The sequence below is a fragment of the Ailuropoda melanoleuca genome, chromosome 5 (genome assembly GCF_002007445.2).
Source record: "Ailuropoda melanoleuca isolate Jingjing chromosome 5, ASM200744v2, whole genome shotgun sequence".
In the NCBI taxonomy this organism is placed as follows: Eukaryota; Metazoa; Chordata; class Mammalia; order Carnivora; family Ursidae; genus Ailuropoda; species Ailuropoda melanoleuca.
Genome location: NC_048222.1, coordinates 57361241 through 57383925, shown reverse-complemented (window position 1 = coordinate 57383925; position 22685 = coordinate 57361241). Strand labels below are relative to the sequence as shown.

Sequence of the window (22685 nt, the reverse complement as noted above, 5' to 3'; positions counted from 1 at the left end):
GTATAATCCATAACCTCATCCAGAGGAATTCCAGCATTTAAAATGAGCCAGTAAGAAACTGCAGAGGTGGGCCTCCATAAGGCGCAGCGGGAAAGTCTGGAAACATCCTCAACAATACCTTAACATTTTTGTCATTTTTCAAAAACTGCCCTGTAGTTCGCATCTATTTTGACAAGCTGCGTTGTATTTTGGTTTTCAGCTTTTTGCATCAGTTCTGGAAATGACTGGACATATTTATATCCTAGAAAACCCAATTTACGATTATCTAGAAAGTTATTTACTCATCCCTACTGTTATTCCAGGGTAGCTCGGGATCTTTGTTCGAATCACAGCCACGGGGGGGTCCCCCTCCTCTGTGCTTCTGTGGGTCCTATGAAACAGCGCTAGCAACTGAGCTGTCGTTGGGATCGTCCTGAGACCATGCCCCCCGCACCCCCCCCCCTTTTAAAGGTAAATGGCACTCCGTGCACTGCGGGTGCTCTTAGGAAATGGGACACGCTGCCTTGCCCACAGCCTAGGACGCATCACTGCGCGCGGCGACTACCACCTGCATCGTGATGCGGTTCCGTTGCTTTGGGGGTCCCTGAGATTAGAACCTGAGGAGCCATGGCCGAGCGCAGCGCCGCCCCAGGTAACTCAGCAGGGCGCAGGGCCAGGACCTGAGCCTCGAGGACAGTTTTGGAAAACAGGGGCCACAAAAAAGATGCGGGTCTCAGGAGCGAGGCACAGACGCCGTTCCTGGGGGTCCAGGGCCTGCGCCAGGCGGAGGGAGGCCGACGCGCCGCCTCCGTGCGCTCCTCGTCAGACGGCAGCCGTTACTGCTTCCGAGGTCATCTAACCCAGACGCGTCTTTAGAGAGCAGACGCGACGCGGGCCTGCGGGAGCGGACAAGCCAACCAGCGCCCATACCTCGGGACAAATGACTCCCCTGTGCCCTCGCCCCGCGCTCCGCCACCATTTCTTTACGTCCCTGTTCCGCCCAGCGTTTAAAGACGCGTGCAGCGCCGGGCGGAGAGCTGAAGCCGCGGGGCCTCTCTTCCGGCCGCTGTCCAGCACTCGTAGCCTGAGCCGGGGCTGCCGCGGTACCAGTCATGTCGGGGCCCAGGCTGGAAGGACACGCCGCCTTGTAGGGCGTGGGGAGGCTGGGAGCCCAGCAGACCCTCCCCGCAGCGGCTCGGGGAGGAGGGGGAGGAGGCGGAGGAGGCGGGGCGCGGACCCGACCAGCAAGCCTTCCGGCTCTGCGCGGGGTGGGCACCCGGAGGGCGCGCAGCCCCTATTCGCGGGCGCGCGAGTCCATTAGGGCCCCTAATGGGGGGAAAGTGGTTGCTTTCTATTGTGTGAGCGGGAGGCCCCCGAAGCTGTCCCAGCACAAGTTGGCACTGTACCCGAGCTGGAAAAGTTGAGAAGGCGCAGTGGTTTCCTATCCCAAATCCGTTTTCCAAGAGGGGTTTCCAGCCCCAAATTTGAATCTCGCCTCCCCTCTCTGCCAGAATTGTGGGCTCGTCCAGGAGCGAGGCGGGGCGAGGAGTTGCTGGCGGGAGATTTAAATTCTGGCGGGCGCGCTAATTCTGTATCCACTTGTTCCCTCCGCTGCTGTGTTTTCTCGCGTGCTGTTCTGCCATGCCCTGCTCTGAAGCGACACCCGCCATCTCCCCCAGCAAGCGGCCCCGGCCTGCGGAGGGCAGCATGCGGCTCCGCTTTGTCCGGCTCTCGGAGCACGCCACCGCCCCCACCAAGGGGTCGGCTCGGGCTGCGGGCTACGACCTGTACAGGTGAGCGGGGACTTCGGCCACCTTCTCCCCGCGCCATCTCTTCCCCACGCAGAGAGGGTCCCGCTCTGGAGTTCTAGAGCTCTCACTCATGTTCGCTTATATTCCTGCCGTCTGCTGCCACAGCTTGAAACTTTAACCTAAAAGATTACAGAAACCGTTTTTGCATGTATTGATAGGGTTTTGGAATATCGGTGAGGTTCAGTGGGGTAGAGTCCGGACCAAGAAAGAATTCTTGAGATGTCTTTGGTGCAGAATGGTGGTTTGTTAAAGCAAGAGGATAGGACCCACAGGCAGAAAGAGCTGCTGCCCCAGGGCTGTGAGGGGTGGCTGAATATATACTATGGGGTTGGGGGAGGTATGGAAAAAGGGAGGTTTCAAAAGGACTTTCATATGTTAAAGACTCACGGGGTACCTGAGGCCTTGCCATTGTCAAGTTAAGGTTGTTTTTCTCTACAGCAAGGCATTAGCATTAAGATAGTTGGAGATTCCTGGAAGAATGTCAGGCTTGTCCCACCCAGTAGTGGGGGATGGAGGGAGGTTATGCTTTGTCTTCAGCCAGCCCTCTGCTCCCTCATCAATATGAAAGATTTTTGTCTTTTTCTAGCGTTGAAAATTTTAGCTTTCCTCTTTAGCATAAATTCAGTAAGGATTTGGGGCAAGTGTGCAGAATGGTAACTACATATAAAGGTCCACCAAGCCATTATTTGTTTTGCAACATTTATTGTACCCTCTCCAAGAGGAAGGTAGCGACGAGTAAGGCCCACCTTGGCTTCAAAGCGTGGCCTGAGGGTGATGCAGTGCACAATAGAAAGAGAAGCCATGGGGGAAGTCTTAAGTGCTGAGTGAAAATACCTGGGGAGGATTAATGAAGGGTGCTTCTGCCTTAAAGGAATCATGAAATTTCACTGTATGTCGGTATTTAAGTTATCCCAAGGACTGGGAATGTCAGTAATACTACCACCTTTCCATTGGTTCAGCACTTTTTACCTCTACTAAAAACTACGTGTGCGATTTTATTTAATTCTCACAACAATCCTGAAGTAGGTAAGTGTTACTTAACCTTTTTACAGGTGAGGGAGTTTGTGAAGAGCCGAATTGATTGCCCAAGGGTAATACAATTTTTGACCCTTAGTTCACTGCTTTCCCCCCCCCCCTTGACTACTGTGTACAGGTCATAGAACCATTAAGATAGGTGAACAATGATACTGGGGGAAATGAGTGTTTGCTACATGATTAAATCTTTAGGATTTATTATAAAGCATCCCAGATGATTCTAACATCAGAACTACTGGTCTAAGTCTTATAGGTATAGGAGAAGGGGAGAAAGGAGTGTGTGATGATAGTAATGAAGAAAGGAAAGAAAAAGCGAGGTACGGTCTGTTGTAGCTGAAAGGGGCGTAATCAGTCCCTTAGTTTTCATGGATAAAAGTGGAGTGATGCATACCATGTCTGGGCATTGTTGTGAGTCATATGAGAGACTGAGCTTTAAGATACTTAAAATATCCTCCTAATGAACAAAGATGACTATATATGGAAATAGGCATGGAAATAGCTTCTCTCTTTAATAAATTAAAGTCTGATTATTGAAAGAGAGGAAATGCCAATGAAAGAAGTGAAAATGTAATACTGCTTTACTAGTCTTCTTTAAGGTCTCCAAAGTAACGCACAGTCCTGCTCATTGTCAAATCTCCCATTTCTGTCCCGAAGGGGGCTACAGTAATAGCCACAGAGCAGCATTTGCTGGGTGGATCTGGATCTTAGAGAATCAGGTCCTCAGCAGTGTCCTTCTCCAGGGCCTCTTCACAGTGGGCAGCTCTGTCCCCCAGCCAGTGAGGTTCACTGTGTCTGCTTGGTAAGGCCAGCAGAACCGATAGAGCACAGCTCTACTCCCCCTCCTCTCATGGTGTCCACCCACTTTCCCCTTCCCTCTGCAGGTCTTCCCTAATCATTGAATTGTGAGAATAAAATGAGTTCTATAAAGCATTTAGGACTGTACCTGGCACAGAGTAAGGGCTTAGTAAATGTTAGCAATTAGCGAGTATTTGCCCTTCTTTCTTGGTTCTTTTTCAGAGGGAAATGGTCCACAGATAGCTATAGGTTTGATGTGTCTGTGGGAGCGGGTGAGTTCAGCATCTTCCTACACCACCATCTTTGCACATCTGCCCTTGGTTTTTTTCTTTCTCTTCCTCTTTTTATATCATGTTAGTGAAGCATACATCTTTTTAAAGTCTGCCTTTCTGCCCCCTTCTGCTAATACGCACTTCAATTTCCCAACAGAATTTTGTTCAGGAGAGAACAAGATTACATGTGGATAATCTCTTAAACCAAAAAAATTCACCGGAATGACTGTATCTCAAGTAGGACCGTTTTAATAATGGACTAAAAGGAAATATCTACCACTACCTTCTAAATAAATTTTTATTTTTAAGTAATCTCTACACCCAACGTGGGGCTCCAGCTCACAACCCTGAGATCAAGAGTCGCACACTTGGGGCCCCCCGGTGGCTCAGTTGGTTAAGCATCCGACCCTTGACAGCTTAGGTCATGACATCAGGGTTGTGAGTTCAAGCCCCCTGTTAAGATTCTTTCCCTCCTCCTCACCCCTCTTCCCCCCGCCTTTTCTGTCTCTCTCTCCCTCTCTCTCTTTTTTTTTTTTTTTTAAAGATTTTATTTATTTATTTGACAGAGAGAGAGACAGCCAGCTAGAGAGGGAACACAAGCAAGGGGAGTGGGAGAGGAAGAAGCAGGCTCCCAGCACAGGAGCCAGATGTGGGGCTCGATCCCATAACGCCGGGATCACGCCCTGAGCCGAAGGCAGACACTTAACCGCTGTGCCACCGGTGCCCCCTGTCTCTCCCTTTCTTAAAAAAAAAAAAAAAAAAAAGGAAAGAAAGAGTTGCACGCTCCACCTCCACCGACTGAGCCAGCTGGACACCCCTAAACTTCTTTTTTAATCTGAATTGGAAATTTAGAGTACTGAACTCTTAGACGGGTTATTGAAATTTAAGATTGCATGAATTATTTTGTGATTATTTTATGAGATGTATTTAAAGCAATTCTGTATACTTAGTCACAAGGAAGAAAATATAAAAGCAATTTTACGCATCAGTACTGGTTATTTTCTTTCATTATTTTCCTAGTGCCTATGATTATACACTGCCACCTATGGAGAAAGCCCTGGTGAAAACGGACATTCAGGTAGCTCTTCCTTCTGGGTGCTACGGAAGAGTAGGTAAGTGATTGAAGACGTCGTGACCATTTGTCAGGCTCTTCCTGTATGATCTGTTCCTTCATCTTAGTCTCATTTAGGGTATAAATGAGGGAAGGGATATTGACTGGCATGTGTCCTAAAATAAAGAAGTGCCAACTGTGATGGCAAATACAGCCATTTGAAAACTACATTTCATTCACGAATCTGCTTTTTGTGCGCGCGCGCGCGCGCGCGCGCGCACACACACACACACACACACACACACACACACACACACACTTGCCCACCCTCCCCTTCTTTTTTTTTCTGATTCCTTGAGCTCGTAGGAGGCTCACATTGGCCCAGGAGTTTTTCTCTCAACTCCTCACTGAGAAACTGAAAATACAGATGACTTTTAACTGGAGCTCCCCCTTCAAGGATCAGGTTGCATCTGAGCTCAGATGTCGTTGTGAAGATGAGAATGACTAGTACTTGTTATATAAGAAAATAGAGTGAGGCTTGGGTTAATGATACACAGCATCTTTTATCCTGAGAGTAAAACTTCTGACTCCCGTTCACCCGAGTCCATCAGACCGTCGAGCCTTTCCCGCTTTGGCTGTCCTTCCATGGGGTCTGTTGGGGTCAGGGATACCCTTCAGGGCACTAGAGGGGAACGAACTCCTTAGAGGGGGAGGAGCTATGACAAAATGAACAGCAAGTGCCCTGTCACTGGAGAGAGTTCAAAACTTTCTTCAGCTGCATCATCACTTTCTAATTTCAGAGTAAATGTAAAGGAACAAACGGCACTGTGGGTGGGAGGGGCTAGACCACCGCTTCCTGTTAGCCCTGAGTGTGAGAACTGCTAGGACTTCCGCCTTTTGCAGAAAAACGAAATGGGCTCTTTCTTCATCTCCTTTTGGCGGCATCTCCTTTTGAGAATATTTTGGGGGGTGGGGATCAGGAGATGGAATGAAATAAAAGGAAGAGTAGGAAGAAGCAGCATTTATTGACAGAGTGCCTTGATTTAAGTTATTCTGGAATAGAAAACTAGAAGCCAGAATAATTAACGATAGGCCCGATGCTCACGTCAGCAAGTATAAGGTATAGAGTTTGCTTTTTGTTTTCATTTGAGAATAAAAAACCTTGGAATTGAATTTTTAAGGTTTAGTTTTTGACCATGTGCCTGACTGATACCAGGCCTTTTATCTTACTCCGGTTCATTTGTTTTTACAGACACATCATTTGGCATTTGAATCATGAGTAAGATTCCCAAGTTCTAGGCCAAACTCTGCTACCCATTGGTTAAATTTATGCCTGTCTCTCTCCTCTGCCCTCTTCCCATCTAGACTGCATCATGCTCAGAACTCCCATCTTAAAACAAAAGTCTTCTTCCTCAGTCCTGTGTCGCTGCCAGCTACGGTCCTCCCTTTGTGGCCAGACTGCATGACAGCATTGTCCGCAGTTGCCCTCACTTGCTCACCTCTCAGTCTAACCCAGCGGTCCAGTGCCACGCCACCTCAGATCCTCAATGGACTGGAGTCATGTGGGAGTGGTTTAAGCTGCTTTTGAATTAAACTTTTTCAAAAAAAAAATTCTTTCCTACTTTTCATAATACAGTATAATAAATATATTCTTGAATCCAGACCATCTGCTAAAGTTAAGGTGAAGAGGTAGATGTCCTAGGAGATGAGAGCGGCATGCCTGAATTGTGTAAATTACATCCAGTATCACCCCTCCCCCTGCAAGGAAGCCAACTTCTCCTTTTTTTGTTTTTCAGCTCCCCGTTCTGGCTTGGCTGCAAAACACTTCATTGACGTAGGAGGTAATATGTTTACATTTTTATTCTGTATATGTACGTGTGTGTTTGCTTGGCCCTTCCTTGAGAGTAGTAATCAAATGACAGATTTTACCTTCAAGAAAAGGAAATGATTTTTGTTGTGTTTTGTCTCTTTAGAAATTTCCACCTCTGAAATAATCATGATGCAGTTTCAGATATTATTTGATTATGTCCAGTTTTAAAATGACCATGATGTGAAATGCATGTTATTTTACCAGTAGGCTAACTAGACGCTATCCGATGGATAGGATTTTTGCCTTGGCTTAGTGATAATCTGCATTTAGTCCAAAATGACTCTGTTCTTAGAAGGAAGGTAGTTTTATAAGGATAGGAAAAGCTTTTATGTCATTTTTTAAACAAGTATGTTTTGCTTAAATAACTAAGAAATTAAGCAGTAATTATTAAGAAATTATTTAAGCAGAAGGTTATAGAAAATGCAGGTCAATCTGTAAGAATTTTCGTACCTGTATAAGAGAGCCGTCCACATTTGGCAAAATATAAAAAGGGACCCTCCCTAAGTGAGAAGAGAAAACACTATGCTTCCCTATCTACATTTGTTGTCAAACAAGTACTCTGTAACTCATTTCCCTTATGATAAAGCCTTACTCATGTCTCCCAAAGTCAATAACTTCGTCATGGAGCCCCTTTCATGCAGAGCTCCAGTCTCTGCTGGCCCTCTTGTATTGGCTCCCTAACCACCCTCACCGTAAGGAAATTCTCACCTTTCTAGGATGGTTTCCTTACGTTGGAGCTCCCCCTTTCCGGGGGAGACCTCACTGACCTTTGTCCTGACTTGTATTCCCATCTTAATGAGCAGAATGCTTCACCTAACTAGACATCTTGGCCCTCCAATTAGTGGGTCTGCTAGATTCTCCAAATCCCGCCATTTTTCAAAGCTACTTTTTAACATCAGAGATGAGCCCAAGCTGACATGTTAAACCCTGGAATCTTCATTCCTGATTCCAGTCCCTCTGTTCTTTACACTGCAATTAAGTGCTGGGTATCACCTCACCCCATCTCTGCTCCAACAAAGCACTGTGAACCTGCCTGGCAGGCCCTTAGTGAGGAAGGAGGCCTGTCCGCGGGCTTGTCTCTGGCCTACCCTTCAGTCTCCCCTTGGAGCCACTAGGTGGCGCTGTGGGGCAAGCCAGGATTCCCAAAGGAGTCCTTTCTTAGGGACTGAAGAGGAGCCAAGTTTGACACAGCAGGGATGAACAGCCTGCTTGGGTTGAGAATTGCCTGGGCTAAGTTATGCTTGCTTTTCAAAAATACTTTCACAACGTCAAGTATGGTAATTTAGGACTGTAACTTCAGGATATAAAAGATTGCATATATTTTTAAAGAAATTTCAAACGGTTGTGAAAGGAACATGGGCTTTGGAGTAACAACCCGACTTGGGTCCCAGCTTTGTCATTATTTAGCTAGTTATTACTTTCTGCGCCTCAGTTTGCTCTTCCATAAAATGAAAATTAGTGTGCCTGCCTCACCAGGATAGGAGGGTTGAGGGGTACTATATGCCATGCATCTCACGCTCTTTGATACATACTAGACCCTGTAAGAAATACTTCTTGTCCCCTAGAGATCTCATAGGTTTTTTTTTTTTAAATGTGGCAACTTTCTTTTTTCTGACTTTGTTACTAATTTTTGCCCTGTTTAAAACAACCTTCTGAAAAATATTCATGTAAAAGAAATGGAAAGTTAGTTTGCCTGGTGGTTGGTGTGGTATTATTCATAAAATCACAGGGTGGTGTGTTCTTGGATGCAGAGTATCTTAAAAATGTCTCTTAGGCACACGTTTATCATAGTTGGCCAGAGTTTTTACTTCAGAAGAGAGATGTTGTTCAAAATCCCAGGCTGTAAATAAGGGTCAAAGGGAAAAGTTGAGTATGCAGGAATCTGTTCAGAATTCACATCTGGTAGGTGTGGATAGTTTTTACTAAAGAAGGTTTCCAACAAATGACATGCCAAAGTCTTGACACAGTAAAACTTTTGCCTGAAGTCAGTTAATTACTCTGCCAGTTCCAATGTATGATTTTTCCAGTGATAACTTCAAAATACTTTCTGCTTTCTCATGAAGAGAAATATCCCTGATGCTTATGTTCCTTATGTAGAAAAAAGAATGTCTTGGGTTTTTCTTCAAGGTCAGATTGCCTTCGAGTAATAAATAAACTTAGAACAATTGGATTTTTCATACTGTTGGCATTCATGCTAAAAAAAGAAAAAGTATTATTGAGCGTCCTTTTTCTTCTGCTATATATTTTAATTGACTTCAAACAACTTCATTTCTTTTAGTTGGTTAAAAGGCTTTTCACATCTCTATGTGCCAAGCATAAAATCTTGGTAGGTATCTGGCTTTACAGAATTCAAGACACCCAGCCATTTTGAGTTTGATCGGACTACTTTATAGATATATAACAAAGGCCTTTACAAGAAGGGAGTGTTTTTATATGGGAGAAGATACCCTAAAGTAAAAATACTTGCAGGTCATAGGTAAAAGAGTTAAATACCCAAACAAATAAGGGAAATATCGTAAACAAGATATGGAAGAGGCCATACAAATGTGCAACAAACATACAGAGGAAAAGCATTCTAACCTCATTAGTCATCAGGGAGATGCAAAGTAAAGCCACGAGATACCATTTTTCACCTATCACATTGGCCAGAATTTTTTTTTTTTTAAATTGCTGCCATCTGGGGGTATCTGTGTGGCTCAGTCGGTTAAGCATCCAACTCTTGGTTTCGGCTCAGGATCATGAGATCAGGCCCTGTGATGGGCTCCAGGCTCCATGCTCAGCAGAGTCTGCTTGAGATTCTCTCTCCTTTCCCCCTTGTGCCTCCCCCATCCACACACACGCTCTCTCTCAGATAAATAAATCTTTAAAAAAAAAAAAATTGCTGTTATTTGGTACTGGCAAGGACTTTGGAAATGGGTATTCTTAAATATCGCTGATAGAAGTTTGAATTGCTACACATTTTTTGCAAAGTAATCTAGAAATATCCGTTAAAATTTAAAATGTACACACCCTTTGGTCAAGAAAGTGCTTTTTGGAAACTTTTTAATGAGACTGGAAATCACTAATACACAAGGACATCTGACATCTAATATACAAGAAAGCAATGTGTAAAGTCCATTACTGTAACGTTGGCTACCTGAGGGATGGTAGGGGAACGTGATTAGTTTTACTTTACATGTATGTGTACTATTTGGGAAATCTAACATTTTTCTTAAAAAGTAGAAACTAAGAGTTCAGAAGTCGGTCCACATTGTCTTCATTGAACCCCTTCCAGACAAATGAGTGCTGGCCTTTGCTTGAGATCTCCAGCTTGGAGAGTCCATGGGCTTTTGGGGTCATTTGTTCTAGCCAGCATGGAATAGCATGTTCTCCGCAGGGGTTTCTCCACTGAATCCGATCCAGGCTGTTCCTGCAGCCAGAACTTTCTGCATATAGATAATATAGAAAACAGCTGGTCCCATCGTTCTACCAATTACACAGTAAGGACTAATTTAATGGTCAAGTGGCAGTGGGGAAAGAAGCCAGGCTTAAGAATTCTTTGAATTGGTCAAGGTTTTGTTTTGTGTAGCTAGAAGAGAATAGAGTGTTTCCTTCAGTCTAGACGTGATATGAACCACCTCTGCTGCCTTTCTGCTACTTACCTACCCCTCCTTCTCACTGTTAAAAATTACTTACCTTTAATTCAGACTTCAGAACACTTGTTGTGTAAGAATGCTTCGATTCAGTTTCATTTATCCCTAGTAAATCATTCATAAAGCACAGGGATTCATTTATACTTCTATAATCCCCTGGAAAAATCTAAAATGTTGGTTTTTCTGAGTATTTTTCCCCCTGTAAGAAAATTGAAGGGGAATGCTTACCTTTGTTCTTAAAAAAAATTTTTTTTTTTTCCAGTTGATGTTCAAATAATTATGAGTCTGGTCAACCAGCTTTAATACCCATTGAGCTACATTCCTGATTCTTTTTCTTTTTTTTTTCTTAAATAAGAGTTTGGTGTGTTTGGTTTTTAGGAGGTGGGGTGTTACTAATATGCAAGCTGTAACATGGAATTACATTTAATTAGAGTCCCGTGAATTCTGTCCGTCATTTTACAAACTGAGGGGAAGGAATGAACATGTATAAAAGGAAATTGGCAGTGGGGAGGATGAGGAGGAAGAGAAGTGAGTCCTAATAGGTAGGGGATTTTGTTTTGGGGTAATGAAAATGGTTCCCCAAACCGATTGTACTGATGGTTGCATAATTCTGAATACGCTAAAAACCGTTGAGTTGTGAATTAGTCTCAATTTCGAAAGAGGAAACAGGAAGGCCTGCTACACCTGCATTGTCTGTGCTTGTGTTTATGGAAACATTTTAAGTTCTTGGCTCCAAGTTAAATTCTAACGAGCCTGGTAAATGTACCTCTCTGGGACAAGGGGGGGCCCTGGCTCAAATCCTCTCCTGCAAAGAGTTGCTGTCCCTGTGTTCATAACCTCAAACAGATAGTGATGACACACGGTGTTATGGAAAAGTGTACTCCTTATGAAGCTCATGTGCTAATGTCTTCTGAGAGATCACGCTCTAAGAAAAGAAAGGATGGTGGCTCGGATTAAAAGGAGAGGTGGAATACGAACGGAAGGATTCACCTCCATTTTTATTATAAAATGAGTGTTTGGATATTTGCTAGACTGTGGTTTACAATGTCAGCACTGACTTACTCCACGGCCGATCTTCAGGCTGTTTGACATTTTTCTTTATGACTCAGTCATATTTCAGTCTGGATATTAGTGGGAAGCTGCTACCAGGAAAAGCCTTTAAAACTCAGGTTGTAGTTTTCTTCTAGTCTCTTTAGCAGGTGTGCAGTGGATGACCAGTGGCTTTGGAGTGAGCAGTTCAGGATGACCCATCTGAGGTGCTAAGTACCTACTCCCAGTTTAGAATAGGAAATGGGGGGAGCCTGGGCGGCATAGTGGTTAAGCGTCTGCCTTCGGCTCAGGGCGTGATCCCGGCGTTATGGGATCGAGCCCCACATCAGGCTCTTCTGCGGTGAGCCTGCTTCTTCCTCTCCCACTCCCCCTGCTTGTGTTCCCTCTCTTGCTGGCTGTCTCTATCTCTATCAAATAAATAAAATCTTAAAAAAAAAAAAAAGAAGAATAGGAAATGGTCACCATATGTAAGGATGACAGGTGGGAAAAGGAGGGCTGTTCTATAAATTCTATGTATTTGCATTTTAGTGAGACTCATTTCTTAGTTTTGAGACTTTACCTAGTTCCAAAGTAAGATTCACTTACTCATTTGTAAGGAGTAAAACCTTGGAGCTACATAAGGATGAGTTCAAGGTAATCCTACACCCTCAATGTTTTGGTAGCATACACCATGCTCATGTGATTTTTCTTTTCCTTAGCTGGCGTCATAGATGAAGATTATAGAGGAAATGTGGGTGTCGTACTCTTTAATTTTGGCAAAGAAAAGTTTGAAGGTACGTTAAAGGCGTATAATCACATAAATGCAGGGAGTGTTCTGAGGGTCTAGATAACACATGCTCTCTCCTCTAATTCTCACTGTACAGGCAAGATATAGAGAATGCATCAATAAAATATCAGTAATAAACTCTTTTTCCTTTCAAGTCAAAAAGGGTGATCGGATTGCACAGCTCATTTGTGAACGGATTTTTTATCCAGAAATAGAGGAAGTTCAGGTAAGTATCATAAAAGCTGAGCAGGGAATAAATGATGTAACATTTTCAGTGAAGGGAAAAGTACAATTTCGAGGGTTTCATATGCTATTTGTAACTAAATGGTAACACATACAATAGTCCTATTTAAAGCAAAATTAAAAGCTTAGTTTTAGAATTTCGTGAAATGTTTTTCATAGCTACTATATAGCATTGCTTTGGGTAAATAAATCATTTAAATATACCCTGAGATTCTATTTCTCTAGCTTTTTTGAAAATTGCCCAATATTTTATTTATGGAGCTTTTTAAAAATTTAATTTTCTTTTTGTAATCTCCTTTTTGAAAGGATAGTAGAGCAAGAATAAAAGGCTTACAGGTTAGGAGCTAGAGAGAACCGAAAGAGAACTGAAATTAACTACCTGGCGACCACCTTTTATGTCTTTTCAGGTTTTAGATGACACTGAGAGGGCTTCAGGTGGTTTTGGTTCCACTGGGAAGAACTAACATTTGTGCCAAGAATAGAAAATGAGAAAACATACTTTTTCTTAAAGAGTTTTTGCTTGTGGTGTTTTGCACATGTGTAAACATAATAGGTTTAGCTTCTAAAACTGTTGGGTTCTCATAGGATTAAGGAAAAGATACCTCTGTTGGGTTCCCATAAAACCTCAATTCCTTATGCTTTTACACATCTGATTATTGTATAAATCTGTGTGGTGACCTAATACAAACTCTATTTTTTAATCAAATGTATATCAATTACAGATCCAGAAAACCCTGTATTATTTAATTCACTAAATGCTTCCTCTTCAACTTATTTAATTGCTTTGTAAATCATAAGCAGTGCCTTTCATTCAATAAATTTGAATTCTTTTACAGATACAAATTATTGTATAAAGTGAACTAAAAAGATAATAAAAAGAAGTTGAAGTTATTCCTTGTTCGTCCCTTCTCTTCATTGCTCTCAAAAATGTTTTTGATCTTGGGGCACCTGGGTGGCTCAGTCAGGTAAGCGCTGCCTTCAGCTCAGGTCATGATGCCGGGGTCCTGGGATCGAGCCCCGGGTCGGACTCCCAGCTCAGTGGGGAGCCTGCTCCCTGCTTGTGCTCTCTCTCTGTCAAAGAAATAAAATCATTAAAAAAAAGTGTTTTTGATCTTAAGATTCTTTCTGACATTGGGGAGAAGAGAATCCTCAGGTTATTTTTAAATTATTTATTATTTGGCGGGGGTAGGAGAAGAGAGAATCGTAAGCAGGCTCCATACTCAGCACGGAGCTGACATCGGGCTTGATCTCACGACCCTGAGATCATGACCTGAACTGAAACCAAGAGTTGGACACTAAACCAACTGCGCCATCCAGGTGCTCCTATTATTATTTTTTAATCATCCTTTTGGTAGGCCCCGGTTTGGCTGGATAGAGCTATGTTTGTGAAAGGAGGTGGAACCTGGGGATTTCCAGATGGTTTGTTCTTCTGATTTCATTCCATCAAATAAAGTGTACAAGTTGTGTGAGTTTCCTTCAGTAGAATAGTGATAATAGACCATAGCCAAGAAAAGAGGAGATTCAATAGGGATAAAGTATATAATGAGGTGTGTTGAGGCCACTGGGTTGTCCGTCCCGGGTACTTTTGAGTCCTATGTGTAAGCAGCAGGTCACTGCAGGTTGGGGCTGTGTCTGTGCTTCAGCTTAATGGACACTGTTTGCAACCTTGCAGGCATGTTTCCTGTGCTGTACGCCCAGACCGCTTTGCACCAGGCCTTTGGGTGTCATCTAGGCTTTGCCGGTCAGATATCCTAGGGTCAGATTCACGACATCATTTTGTGAGTGCAGGCCGCGCAGATGGGGTGTTTCTGGAGCTGGCAGCTCTCAGCTGCCCGGTTCTTGGAAGCACAGGCTGGACTTTGTTTCTTCTGTCCTCCCAGTGATTCTTTAGGCCATGTTATATATAACCTGCCATGTAGTATTTTCCAGCTGTGGGTCACAATTCATTAGTGAGTCATGAAATCAACTCCTCGAATGCATTTTTAAAAATTAAATAGACAGCAGAGGACAACACATGTCAGACGGGTAAATATTGTGAACATTGTTTGAATTACGTATTTGTGTGTTCATGTGTATACTGGGTCATGATATAAATTATTTCTGTAGTCAATAAAATTTAAATAAATCTCTTTCTGCTAAACTAGTGGATTCTATTCTCTGAACCCTGACCAATACATAGTAACAGTTGAGTTAGAACAGATGGTGTGATGTGACTGCCAAGAGATTCGGGCTTACCTTCACTGTTAATGTTCATTCCCACTTCCTGAAAGTTGGCTTTACTTCTACAAACTGCTTGTTTGTTTGTTTTTCTCAGTGCATACCTGTGAGAGAGTAGATAAAGCACTCTTACAGATGACAAAAATAGGCACAGAGCTTGCTTAGTATTAGATCTAACGACCATCATTAAAACTCAGGTCCTGTGTCTTCAAAGCCCATGTTCTTTGCAGCATCTTCAGTCTTCCAAGTGGTAGAATACAGAATGGAAGAGATAGCTAATGACAGTCCTCTAGGTTATTCATACCTGGCGTCTGTTTCCCTCTGGGCACCCATACTTAAGGGAAGTTGTTCAGATCTGAAGCTGCTTTGAAAGTGAGAGACTTGGAACCATGTTCATGAGGGATAGATGGAAGATTCGGGGAGGGGGGGGAGGTGTTTGGAGAAAAGTTTGTGTGTTGGGCGTGGGAGACTGTGGAAGGAGGGGTGGCTAGAGAAGGTCCCTGGGGTATGATAGATCTTCAATTTTAAAGACTCAGAAAGGGAATTAGGTTTGTCATATGTGAACCGGGAGACTGGAACTAAGATCAGTGCATTTAATCTATAGAAGATGGTGACTATGAGAGAAAATACATATTGGTTCCTGCCCCCACTTCCTGGCATGGAGCTCACAAGCCCTTGTCATTTTCTAAGTGAGACAAGCACTAGGATCATTTCTTGTTCTAGTATTGGCCTTTGACTCCAGGTGCTGACACAGAACTCCTGAAACCCTTGTCATTTCCTGGGTGATGACTGTCTTGGTCAAATGAGGTGACTGGGTGGCTTCCTGTGACTCCTGGGTGAGGGCTGGTCACCAGAAAGACCAAGCCATGATTAGAAGCTTAGAACTTCCAGCCCCAAGCCCCTTGAGAAGGGAGATGGGGCTAGAACTGGAATTAATAATGGATCATGCCCATGTGATGGGGCCTCCATAAAAATCCCAAAAGTAAGAGGTTAGAAGAGCTTCCGGGTTGGTGATGACGTGGAGGTGCTGGGAGAGTGGCGCGCCTGGAGAGGGCAGCGAAGCTCCTAGACCCTTCCCACATACCTTGCCCTCATCTCTTCCATCTGGATCTTCGATCACGTCGTTTAACCAACTGGTAGACGAGCGTGTTTCCCAGAATTCTGTGAGACACGCCAGCAAATTGAACTGGCGAGAGGGTCGCTGGAACCCCAGAGCGCAGCGGGTCGCTCAGCAGCACGGGTGACAGCCTGGGCTTGTGATGCTTCTGAACTGTGTGTGTGGGGGTGGCAGTCTCGTGGGACTGAGACCCCTTAACCTGTGGGATCCGATGCTGTCTCTGGGTAGACTGTGTCAGAACTGAGTTAAATTGTAGGACACCCTGCTGGTATTGGGGAGAATTGTTGGGTGTGTGGAAAACCCCTCCACACATTTAGTGACCCGAAGTGAGGTGTTTAATGTGAGTAGTAAAGGAGACAAACAGGGAAGAAAGACATAGGAGGGCAGCCCTGGGTTGTTCCCTACACAGGAAGGAAACGAGCTGAGCTTTTTTCTTTCCAGGGCATGAGGGCAGCCTCCTGGAACTTGGCTAAGTTGAAATGAAAAAAAGCAAAGAACCTATGCAAGAGCCGTATCCTACCAGTCAGTTGGGTTGGGCTCACTGGCGACTAATTTTATATTTGGATATTTTACACTATCTTTACTTTGTTTTATTGTGAAATACAACATCTAGAAAAGTGTATAAAACAAAAGTGTACAAGATAGTGAATCATTACAAAATAGAACACCTGAATAGTAGTCTGGACCGGTTTTCCAGGAGGTGAAAGCCCTATACTAATCAAGCTTGGTTCCCAAGCTCTCATCAGTTTCGCTTGATTCCAACTGGGTGGATTCAGTTGGCAGGAAAAGGGAAACCCGGTAGCGCCCATTTATAAGGGCATGTTCTTTCTCCCCAGCAGAAAGGCAACCAAATTTTTTTTTTTACCGATGGCCAAAGACAAGCCTCATTTTCACACGTAGGACTGCACCTTACGATCTTTAGATAAACTACAAATTTAATAATAACCACACTCTCGGTTCACTGACTTCCCAGGCAGAAGCCTCTTCCTTGACGATTCTGCCTCACTGCCTAACGGTGCCCACAGTCCAGTCCCGCGCTCGGTGCCGGACACTCAGAAGAGAATCAGGGAGACACCTGCAAGCATCCGCTGCTCCACCAGCTAACGCCCCTGGGTGGTATCAGCAGACGAAGCCGCATACTGGTACTTGAACCATTGGCCTCGTTGGATAGGGAGGCCAAGGCCCAAGACTGGGGTTTCAGAGTGCCTTCCCTCCACAGAACTTCCTGCCACGGGCCCCTCTCCATCCCCCCCTTGCAGGACATACCACATAATTATTTCCTCAAATTTGTTCTCCATCTTATCGGGGGAAGAACGGTGCAGTGTGGTGAAGTGAATATATCGGTGTTGGCAGTTAATGGCGTGGTTAGGGAGTAGTGAGGCCAAGCTGTCATTTAGAGCTTTCTCAGCAGGGCTCCTACCGCCAGCATCTTGCTTGGACCATCCCCAAATCACTCTTAGTCCAGTTTCTCATTTCTTTTCCCTGCATCTTCAACGCCCATAGTGGTCCCTGTTACTGCTCCCCAACTTCCTTTCCCTCCTGGTAACCCCTGCTGCATGCCCTTAAGGTAGCAGTGGTAAACTGTCGGTGGTAAGAACCACAGATTGCAGAGAACAATAGAAACTATGCACCAAGATTCAATGGTATTTGTAGTAATATTTATAGATTCAGAAAGCATCCCTAGATACAGCGAGAGCTTTACATGCAAAACCCATGCTAAGAGGCATGTAATCATTCTAGTAAAGATGATAGCGTGATCTTTGATCAGGCATTTAAAGCCATCGTATCTCTGTTCATTAGTGTAAAATTTACTATTTTATGTAACTGACCCAATCCCGTTAGCTGGGCAATACCCTCTAGTATTATAGCGTCATTCTGAGAAGAGAGGTGAGGTGGGGAGAAATAACTTAGCAAAAGTGAAAATAAAATGCCCTTTGCTGAGAAGTTACCTCTCCCTTTGGAGATGGATTATGGACACACTGTTTTGACAGTGCTTTTTCTTTTCCTTACTGAAAAGGATGGGAAAAGGGAAACATAAATGAAGCTGGAATTCTCAGAGGGAATCTTCTCAGGAAGTATAAGAAAAAGAGAGAGAGAGAGAGAAGTAAATTACTAGCAACTAAACGTGGTTAAATTGGAAAAATTTTAAAAGATCTAAGAGGTCTCCTAAGGAAAATATCTAATAACTTTTTATGAAAGTAAGATTATAGAGAAAACTTAAGATTAACAAGTTACTAAATTATGTCCTGGTTTGCTCCTAATTTTCAAAAATGGATTTTACAGATGACTAAAGCAACCTCTGGTGGAATAGTAGCAAAATAATGATTATCTCTGGCTTTTGAAATTGCTAGTAATTTTTTCCTTTTTGCATTTTCTCTATTTCAACATTTTAAACATGAAAAGAGCTTAAAATTGTATGATGAAACATCTTTGTTTAATTTTGATCATATTTACTAGTTTACTGAATATTTTTAATATTGAAAATATATGGGAAGATTATGATTATAAACCACAGGTTTTGAAGAAAAAACATACAAGTTGGTGTAATAGAAAGGTGCTAGCTAGCTTTGGTGTGTTTTAGACTCGAGTTTAAGGTCTGCTCTTTTATCAACTAAAAGATCTTGAATAAATAAAGTAACCTTATGGCTGCTCAATTTTTTTAGCATCAAGTAAGGAGTCGTTAGGTAATCCCCAGCCCTTCAGGCTCTCCTATTGGATTCAGTGAATTTGGAGTCCAGACTGTATGGCTGTGGCAAACTATTGCCACCTGGTGGCAGTTATCTAAAGTGAGGGGGCTGTATTTAAGGTATAAAATCATCATTCAATCTTTCATGCTTATACAGTATTTGCCTAGCATCTGTGTGCTGGGCAGGTGCCAGCATCATGGTTCATTCAATTTAGTGTTTTTCTAGATGAAACTTTCTAGACGTGAGCTGTCACATGCTAGCTGTATGCCTTTAAGGACATTATTTAACCACTTCTGTGTCTCAGTCTTCAAAATCTGAAAAATAGAGATAATAATATCCACCTTACGTGATTAGAAAATCTGGGAGTGATGGGTGTAGAGTATCTCACACAGTTTAAAGCAAAGAATATTTGGTCAATAAATGGTAGCAATTATCCTCAGGAAGATCTAGAAAGGGAAGTAAGACAAATATGAAAATCGTTGCAATATGTGATGTGCCTTGAAAATACAAAGAAGGCACAAGGCACATTCAGCAAAATGGCAAAACCAAAATGCAAACAGACTGGGTACAAAGAACATCTAGGAGTTGCTGATAACTGTCCAGGAATGAGGGGGTTGCTGGTCCACTCTGGAGGGTCCTAAGTGCCAGGGAAGCAATGGCCAGCCATGGCAGGGTTGGGGCAAAGAGTAACATTCCCAGAGCTGAGTCTCAGGAAGATTGATATTAATCTAATGTCTGTGACAATGAGGTTAAGAGACCATCGGCAGGATAGCCAGGCACTAAGCATAGAGGACAGGGAAGGAAGGATGGATAGAAACAGCACTGAGAAACTGTAAAAGCGAAGTGGAGAATGAAACTTTCTAAGCCTTGAGACATTGTTAGATTACAAACGAACTCTCTGAGACTAAGGGAAGCTAAAATGGGCTTGGGGCCATGAAACCAACCGAACCAGCAGTTGTAGGACGAGACTCCAGGGCTCCTGACTCAGGATCTGATACCCCTTCTCCACCCAGGGAGGAGTTTAATCCAACTTTCCCATCAGGTATGAACACTAAACCAATACGTACAGGTGCCTAGGGAAGAAAGAAACTTGTGACTATTTTCTAACACGCCAGCAGCTGGAGGGGAATACTGTGACAAAATACTCTTCTGCAAGTCCATTCACTTTGAGTATTAGAAAGGGCCTTATACTTAGAGGGAAATGAAATCCCAAGTGTGTTCCATTTTGAAACCCCTGTGGGATTTATAAGGGCTTGGCTTTTACTTGACATGAAATTTTTTTTTTTCTGGCACCTTACAGAAGCAGGCCATTTCAGAGGTGATGTTTTGACAAATAGTAGCCAAGCTCAGGACAAATGAAAGGAAGCTCTCATAAAATATACTTTGACTAGAACAAAGGCAAATAATGATATAATCCCCTGCAGCTATGTGTTTGGAATGGAAACATTATATTGTTGGGAATGATAGGAAAAAATAATATTGGAAGAAGACTAATGCTCTCTGAAGGTCCTGTCAGATGGGGGAGTGTAGAATAATTCCATGATACGTGGAATAATACGGTTCAGAAAAAAGAAGGTGCCCGTTGCACTGAGACTGTGTTTGATTATCATAGAAGAGATGAAACGCTTTTTCATAGTCAGAAAAATCAATATACAGCCAAAGAAGAGAACCTGTTTGATGATAAGGCAATAAAAACTTCAAAGGGTAACTTAAAAATGTTTCCTAATTCATTTCAGCCTAAACTGATCCCCGAGCCTGTCTCACGCGTTCCGCCAGCTCTTTCACTGGAATATGTTAGCCAGTCTCCTTGGAATCATTGCCGGGTCTCCTTGGAATGGAAACTGTGTCAAACTCCGGGGGTGAGTGGGAGAAAAAAAATGGTGCTGGCAGAAAGAAAGGAAGTATTTTTTCAATTTAGTGCCAGAAGTAAGTGCTGACATCGTCTCCCATGTGTTTGGGGACAATGGCACATACAGCTGGAACACTTTCCCAAGTCCCTTGCTCGGAGGCGTTTGGCAAGTGGCTGCAGAAGTCACAGCTACTTCTCCCTCCCCATCCCCACATTTCTGAACCCCTTTCCTCCCTCTTGGGCACAACAGACACAGTTTCCCCCTTTGTATTATTACCATGATTATCCAAAGTGAATTCTCTTATTCTGCCTGCACATGCACGTTGATGTGAAAACTCTTCTTCCTCACATAAACTTCGTTTCCTGTCTTCATAAGCATGTGTTTTGAGGGGAGTGGGGGTTGAACATTAATCTCAGGTGACTTCAGAGCTGCACGAAGCAAAACCTGCATTTTCTAGGCTAAAGCAGACAAAATTAAGTGAAAGGAGCCAGTGGCCAGTTGATGCTGATTAAGATGGGAGGGAAACTGGTTAATTACATGGGCTCCAGGCCAGTGTGCCTCCCTCCTTTCCCACCAAGTTCATGGACAGAGTGTTTCGATTTCTCAGGCTTCCAGTGTGCCTCTGCCCAGCCTGCTGGGATCGCTACATAGCCCTTGGCTACTGCAGTGTAGCCGAGTGGTAGAGAGACTTACATTGTTTATTTCTAAAGATAGTTCTATTTATGTGACACAATGTCTACATTGAACATCTTTTCGTTAGAAGGCAAAAACAATCACCCCGTTGCCACATTTTACCTGTGCTTTCTCTCCAAGACTTATTTGTAGGCACAGAATATTATCTTTTAAACTGCTTTGTCCTGATATAATTATGTGTGTCAACTTTTGTTAGAATCAACTGCGAGAACTTCAATTAGAATAGAAATCGTAGGAGGAAGGGAGCTCACCTTTTAAAACGCTGCATACTCCAGGTAGCATGCTAGCTGTGTCACTTTTGCCTGAGCCAGGTTTGTCATAAAGCCAGGGCAGAATTCCTCTTTGGGCAAAACCTGGTTTCTTTATTTTTAGGGAGTCGCCAAGCCATTCTGATGGGACCGCTAAGTGTTAGAGTGGGTCCCAGAGCTCAAAGCTTGCTTGGGTAGCCTGAGAAGGAGGAGAGGCAGTGAGACCCAGGTGGGAAGGGGACCCCAAATGAGGTGGAGGCTAATGGGAGAAGAGACCAGAGTCAGGGAGAAAAACTTCTTGCATCAAGGATCGCCAAGGAACTTGCTCTTTTAAATATTTATTATGCACATTTCAATCATATACGCAAGTAGAATGCATGAACCCCATGCAGTCATCACTCAGCTTCAACACTTACCAACTCATAGCAGATTTTGTTTCTTCTATAACCCCAACTACTCCCCCATGCCCAACCCCCCTGAATTATTTTGAAACAAATCCCAGACATTGTATCACTGCACCGAGTCCCTTCATCTGTTTGCTTGAGCCATCTGTGCTGCAGCTCCCCTCCCCTTACCCCAACTTCAATAAAATTGACGGCACACACAGCTTTAGTGTCAATGGTGCTGAGAAGGACAGAAAGCTGAAAAGTTTGCATATGGGCCAAGTAGGTAAAGAACAAGGCAGTGCTATGAAGTTTGATGCAGAGCAGAGAGTAACAGTGGGTGGAACTCTCTCTCTCAAAAAAAAAAGAGAGAGCGAGCAAGCAGAACTCTCAAGAATTCCTGAAATGATTGGGGGAATGGAAGGGAAGGAGGGAATGCTAGATTTTCTACAGGAAGTCAGAGGAGGTCTTCATGCAGGACTCTGTGTGTGCGTTATTATTAAAATGAAAAGTGACTCTGAAAGACCACAAATCTTGGGGACAGCCAGACAGCTGGCTTTTGGGTTACAGCTGCATATTCCAAGTTTCCTTTCCTTGAAAGGAAAGAAAATACTAAATTTAGACACCATCTTTTAATTCCTCTATAATTTCCCTTTCTGTCTCTTTAACAAATGCAGCCTTTAGACAACCAATGCAAGGCATTTATTCTCCACGACGCCTTTTGGACACATGACATCACTGGGGAGGAGTTGTTAAGCAATCCCAATCCCAATTAAGTTTTCAACTGCTCTCTAGCTTAAGTCACTGGTCTTTAATAATTTATGAAGAACAAGCCAATGTTACTCGTTTAGGGAAAATGGACCTAGATACCTGCACAATTCTCCCACAGGATGAGAGGGGAAGAAAAATGGGGACCGTAGTTGGACTAAATACAGATTTGTCAAATTATTAACGCTTTTTAGGTTTATAGATAAGCAGAGGAATTG

General features: G+C 43.4%; 1 protein-coding gene across 1 annotated transcript; it reads left to right on the top strand.

The window, feature by feature from the left end:
• The first annotated feature begins 824 nt into the window (after nucleotides 1-824).
• DUT (deoxyuridine triphosphatase) lies at nucleotides 825-13395 on the top strand. The gene is made up of 7 exons (XM_011222828.3): nucleotides 825-1082; nucleotides 1637-1772; nucleotides 4913-5004; nucleotides 6740-6784; nucleotides 12194-12268; nucleotides 12417-12487; nucleotides 12912-13395. The coding sequence occupies exons 1-7, from the start codon at nucleotides 920-922 to the stop codon at nucleotides 12966-12968; spliced, it is 639 nt and encodes a 212-aa protein (XP_011221130.1). The 5' UTR covers nucleotides 825-919; the 3' UTR covers nucleotides 12969-13395.
• Nucleotides 13396-22685: the final 9290 nt, after the last annotated feature.

Excerpts from the sequence above, each read along its gene's own strand:
- DUT (XM_011222828.3), top strand. The coding sequence starts at position 920 with ATGACTCCCCTGTGCCCTCGCCCCGCGCTCCGCCACCATTTCTTTACG. Across the intron at positions 1,773-4,912 it reads GCGGGCTACGACCTGTACAG|TGCCTATGATTATACACTGC; the intron begins GTGAGCGGGGAC and ends TTATTTTCCTAG. Across the intron at positions 12,269-12,416 it reads TGGCAAAGAAAAGTTTGAAG|TCAAAAAGGGTGATCGGATT; the intron begins GTACGTTAAAGG and ends TTTCCTTTCAAG.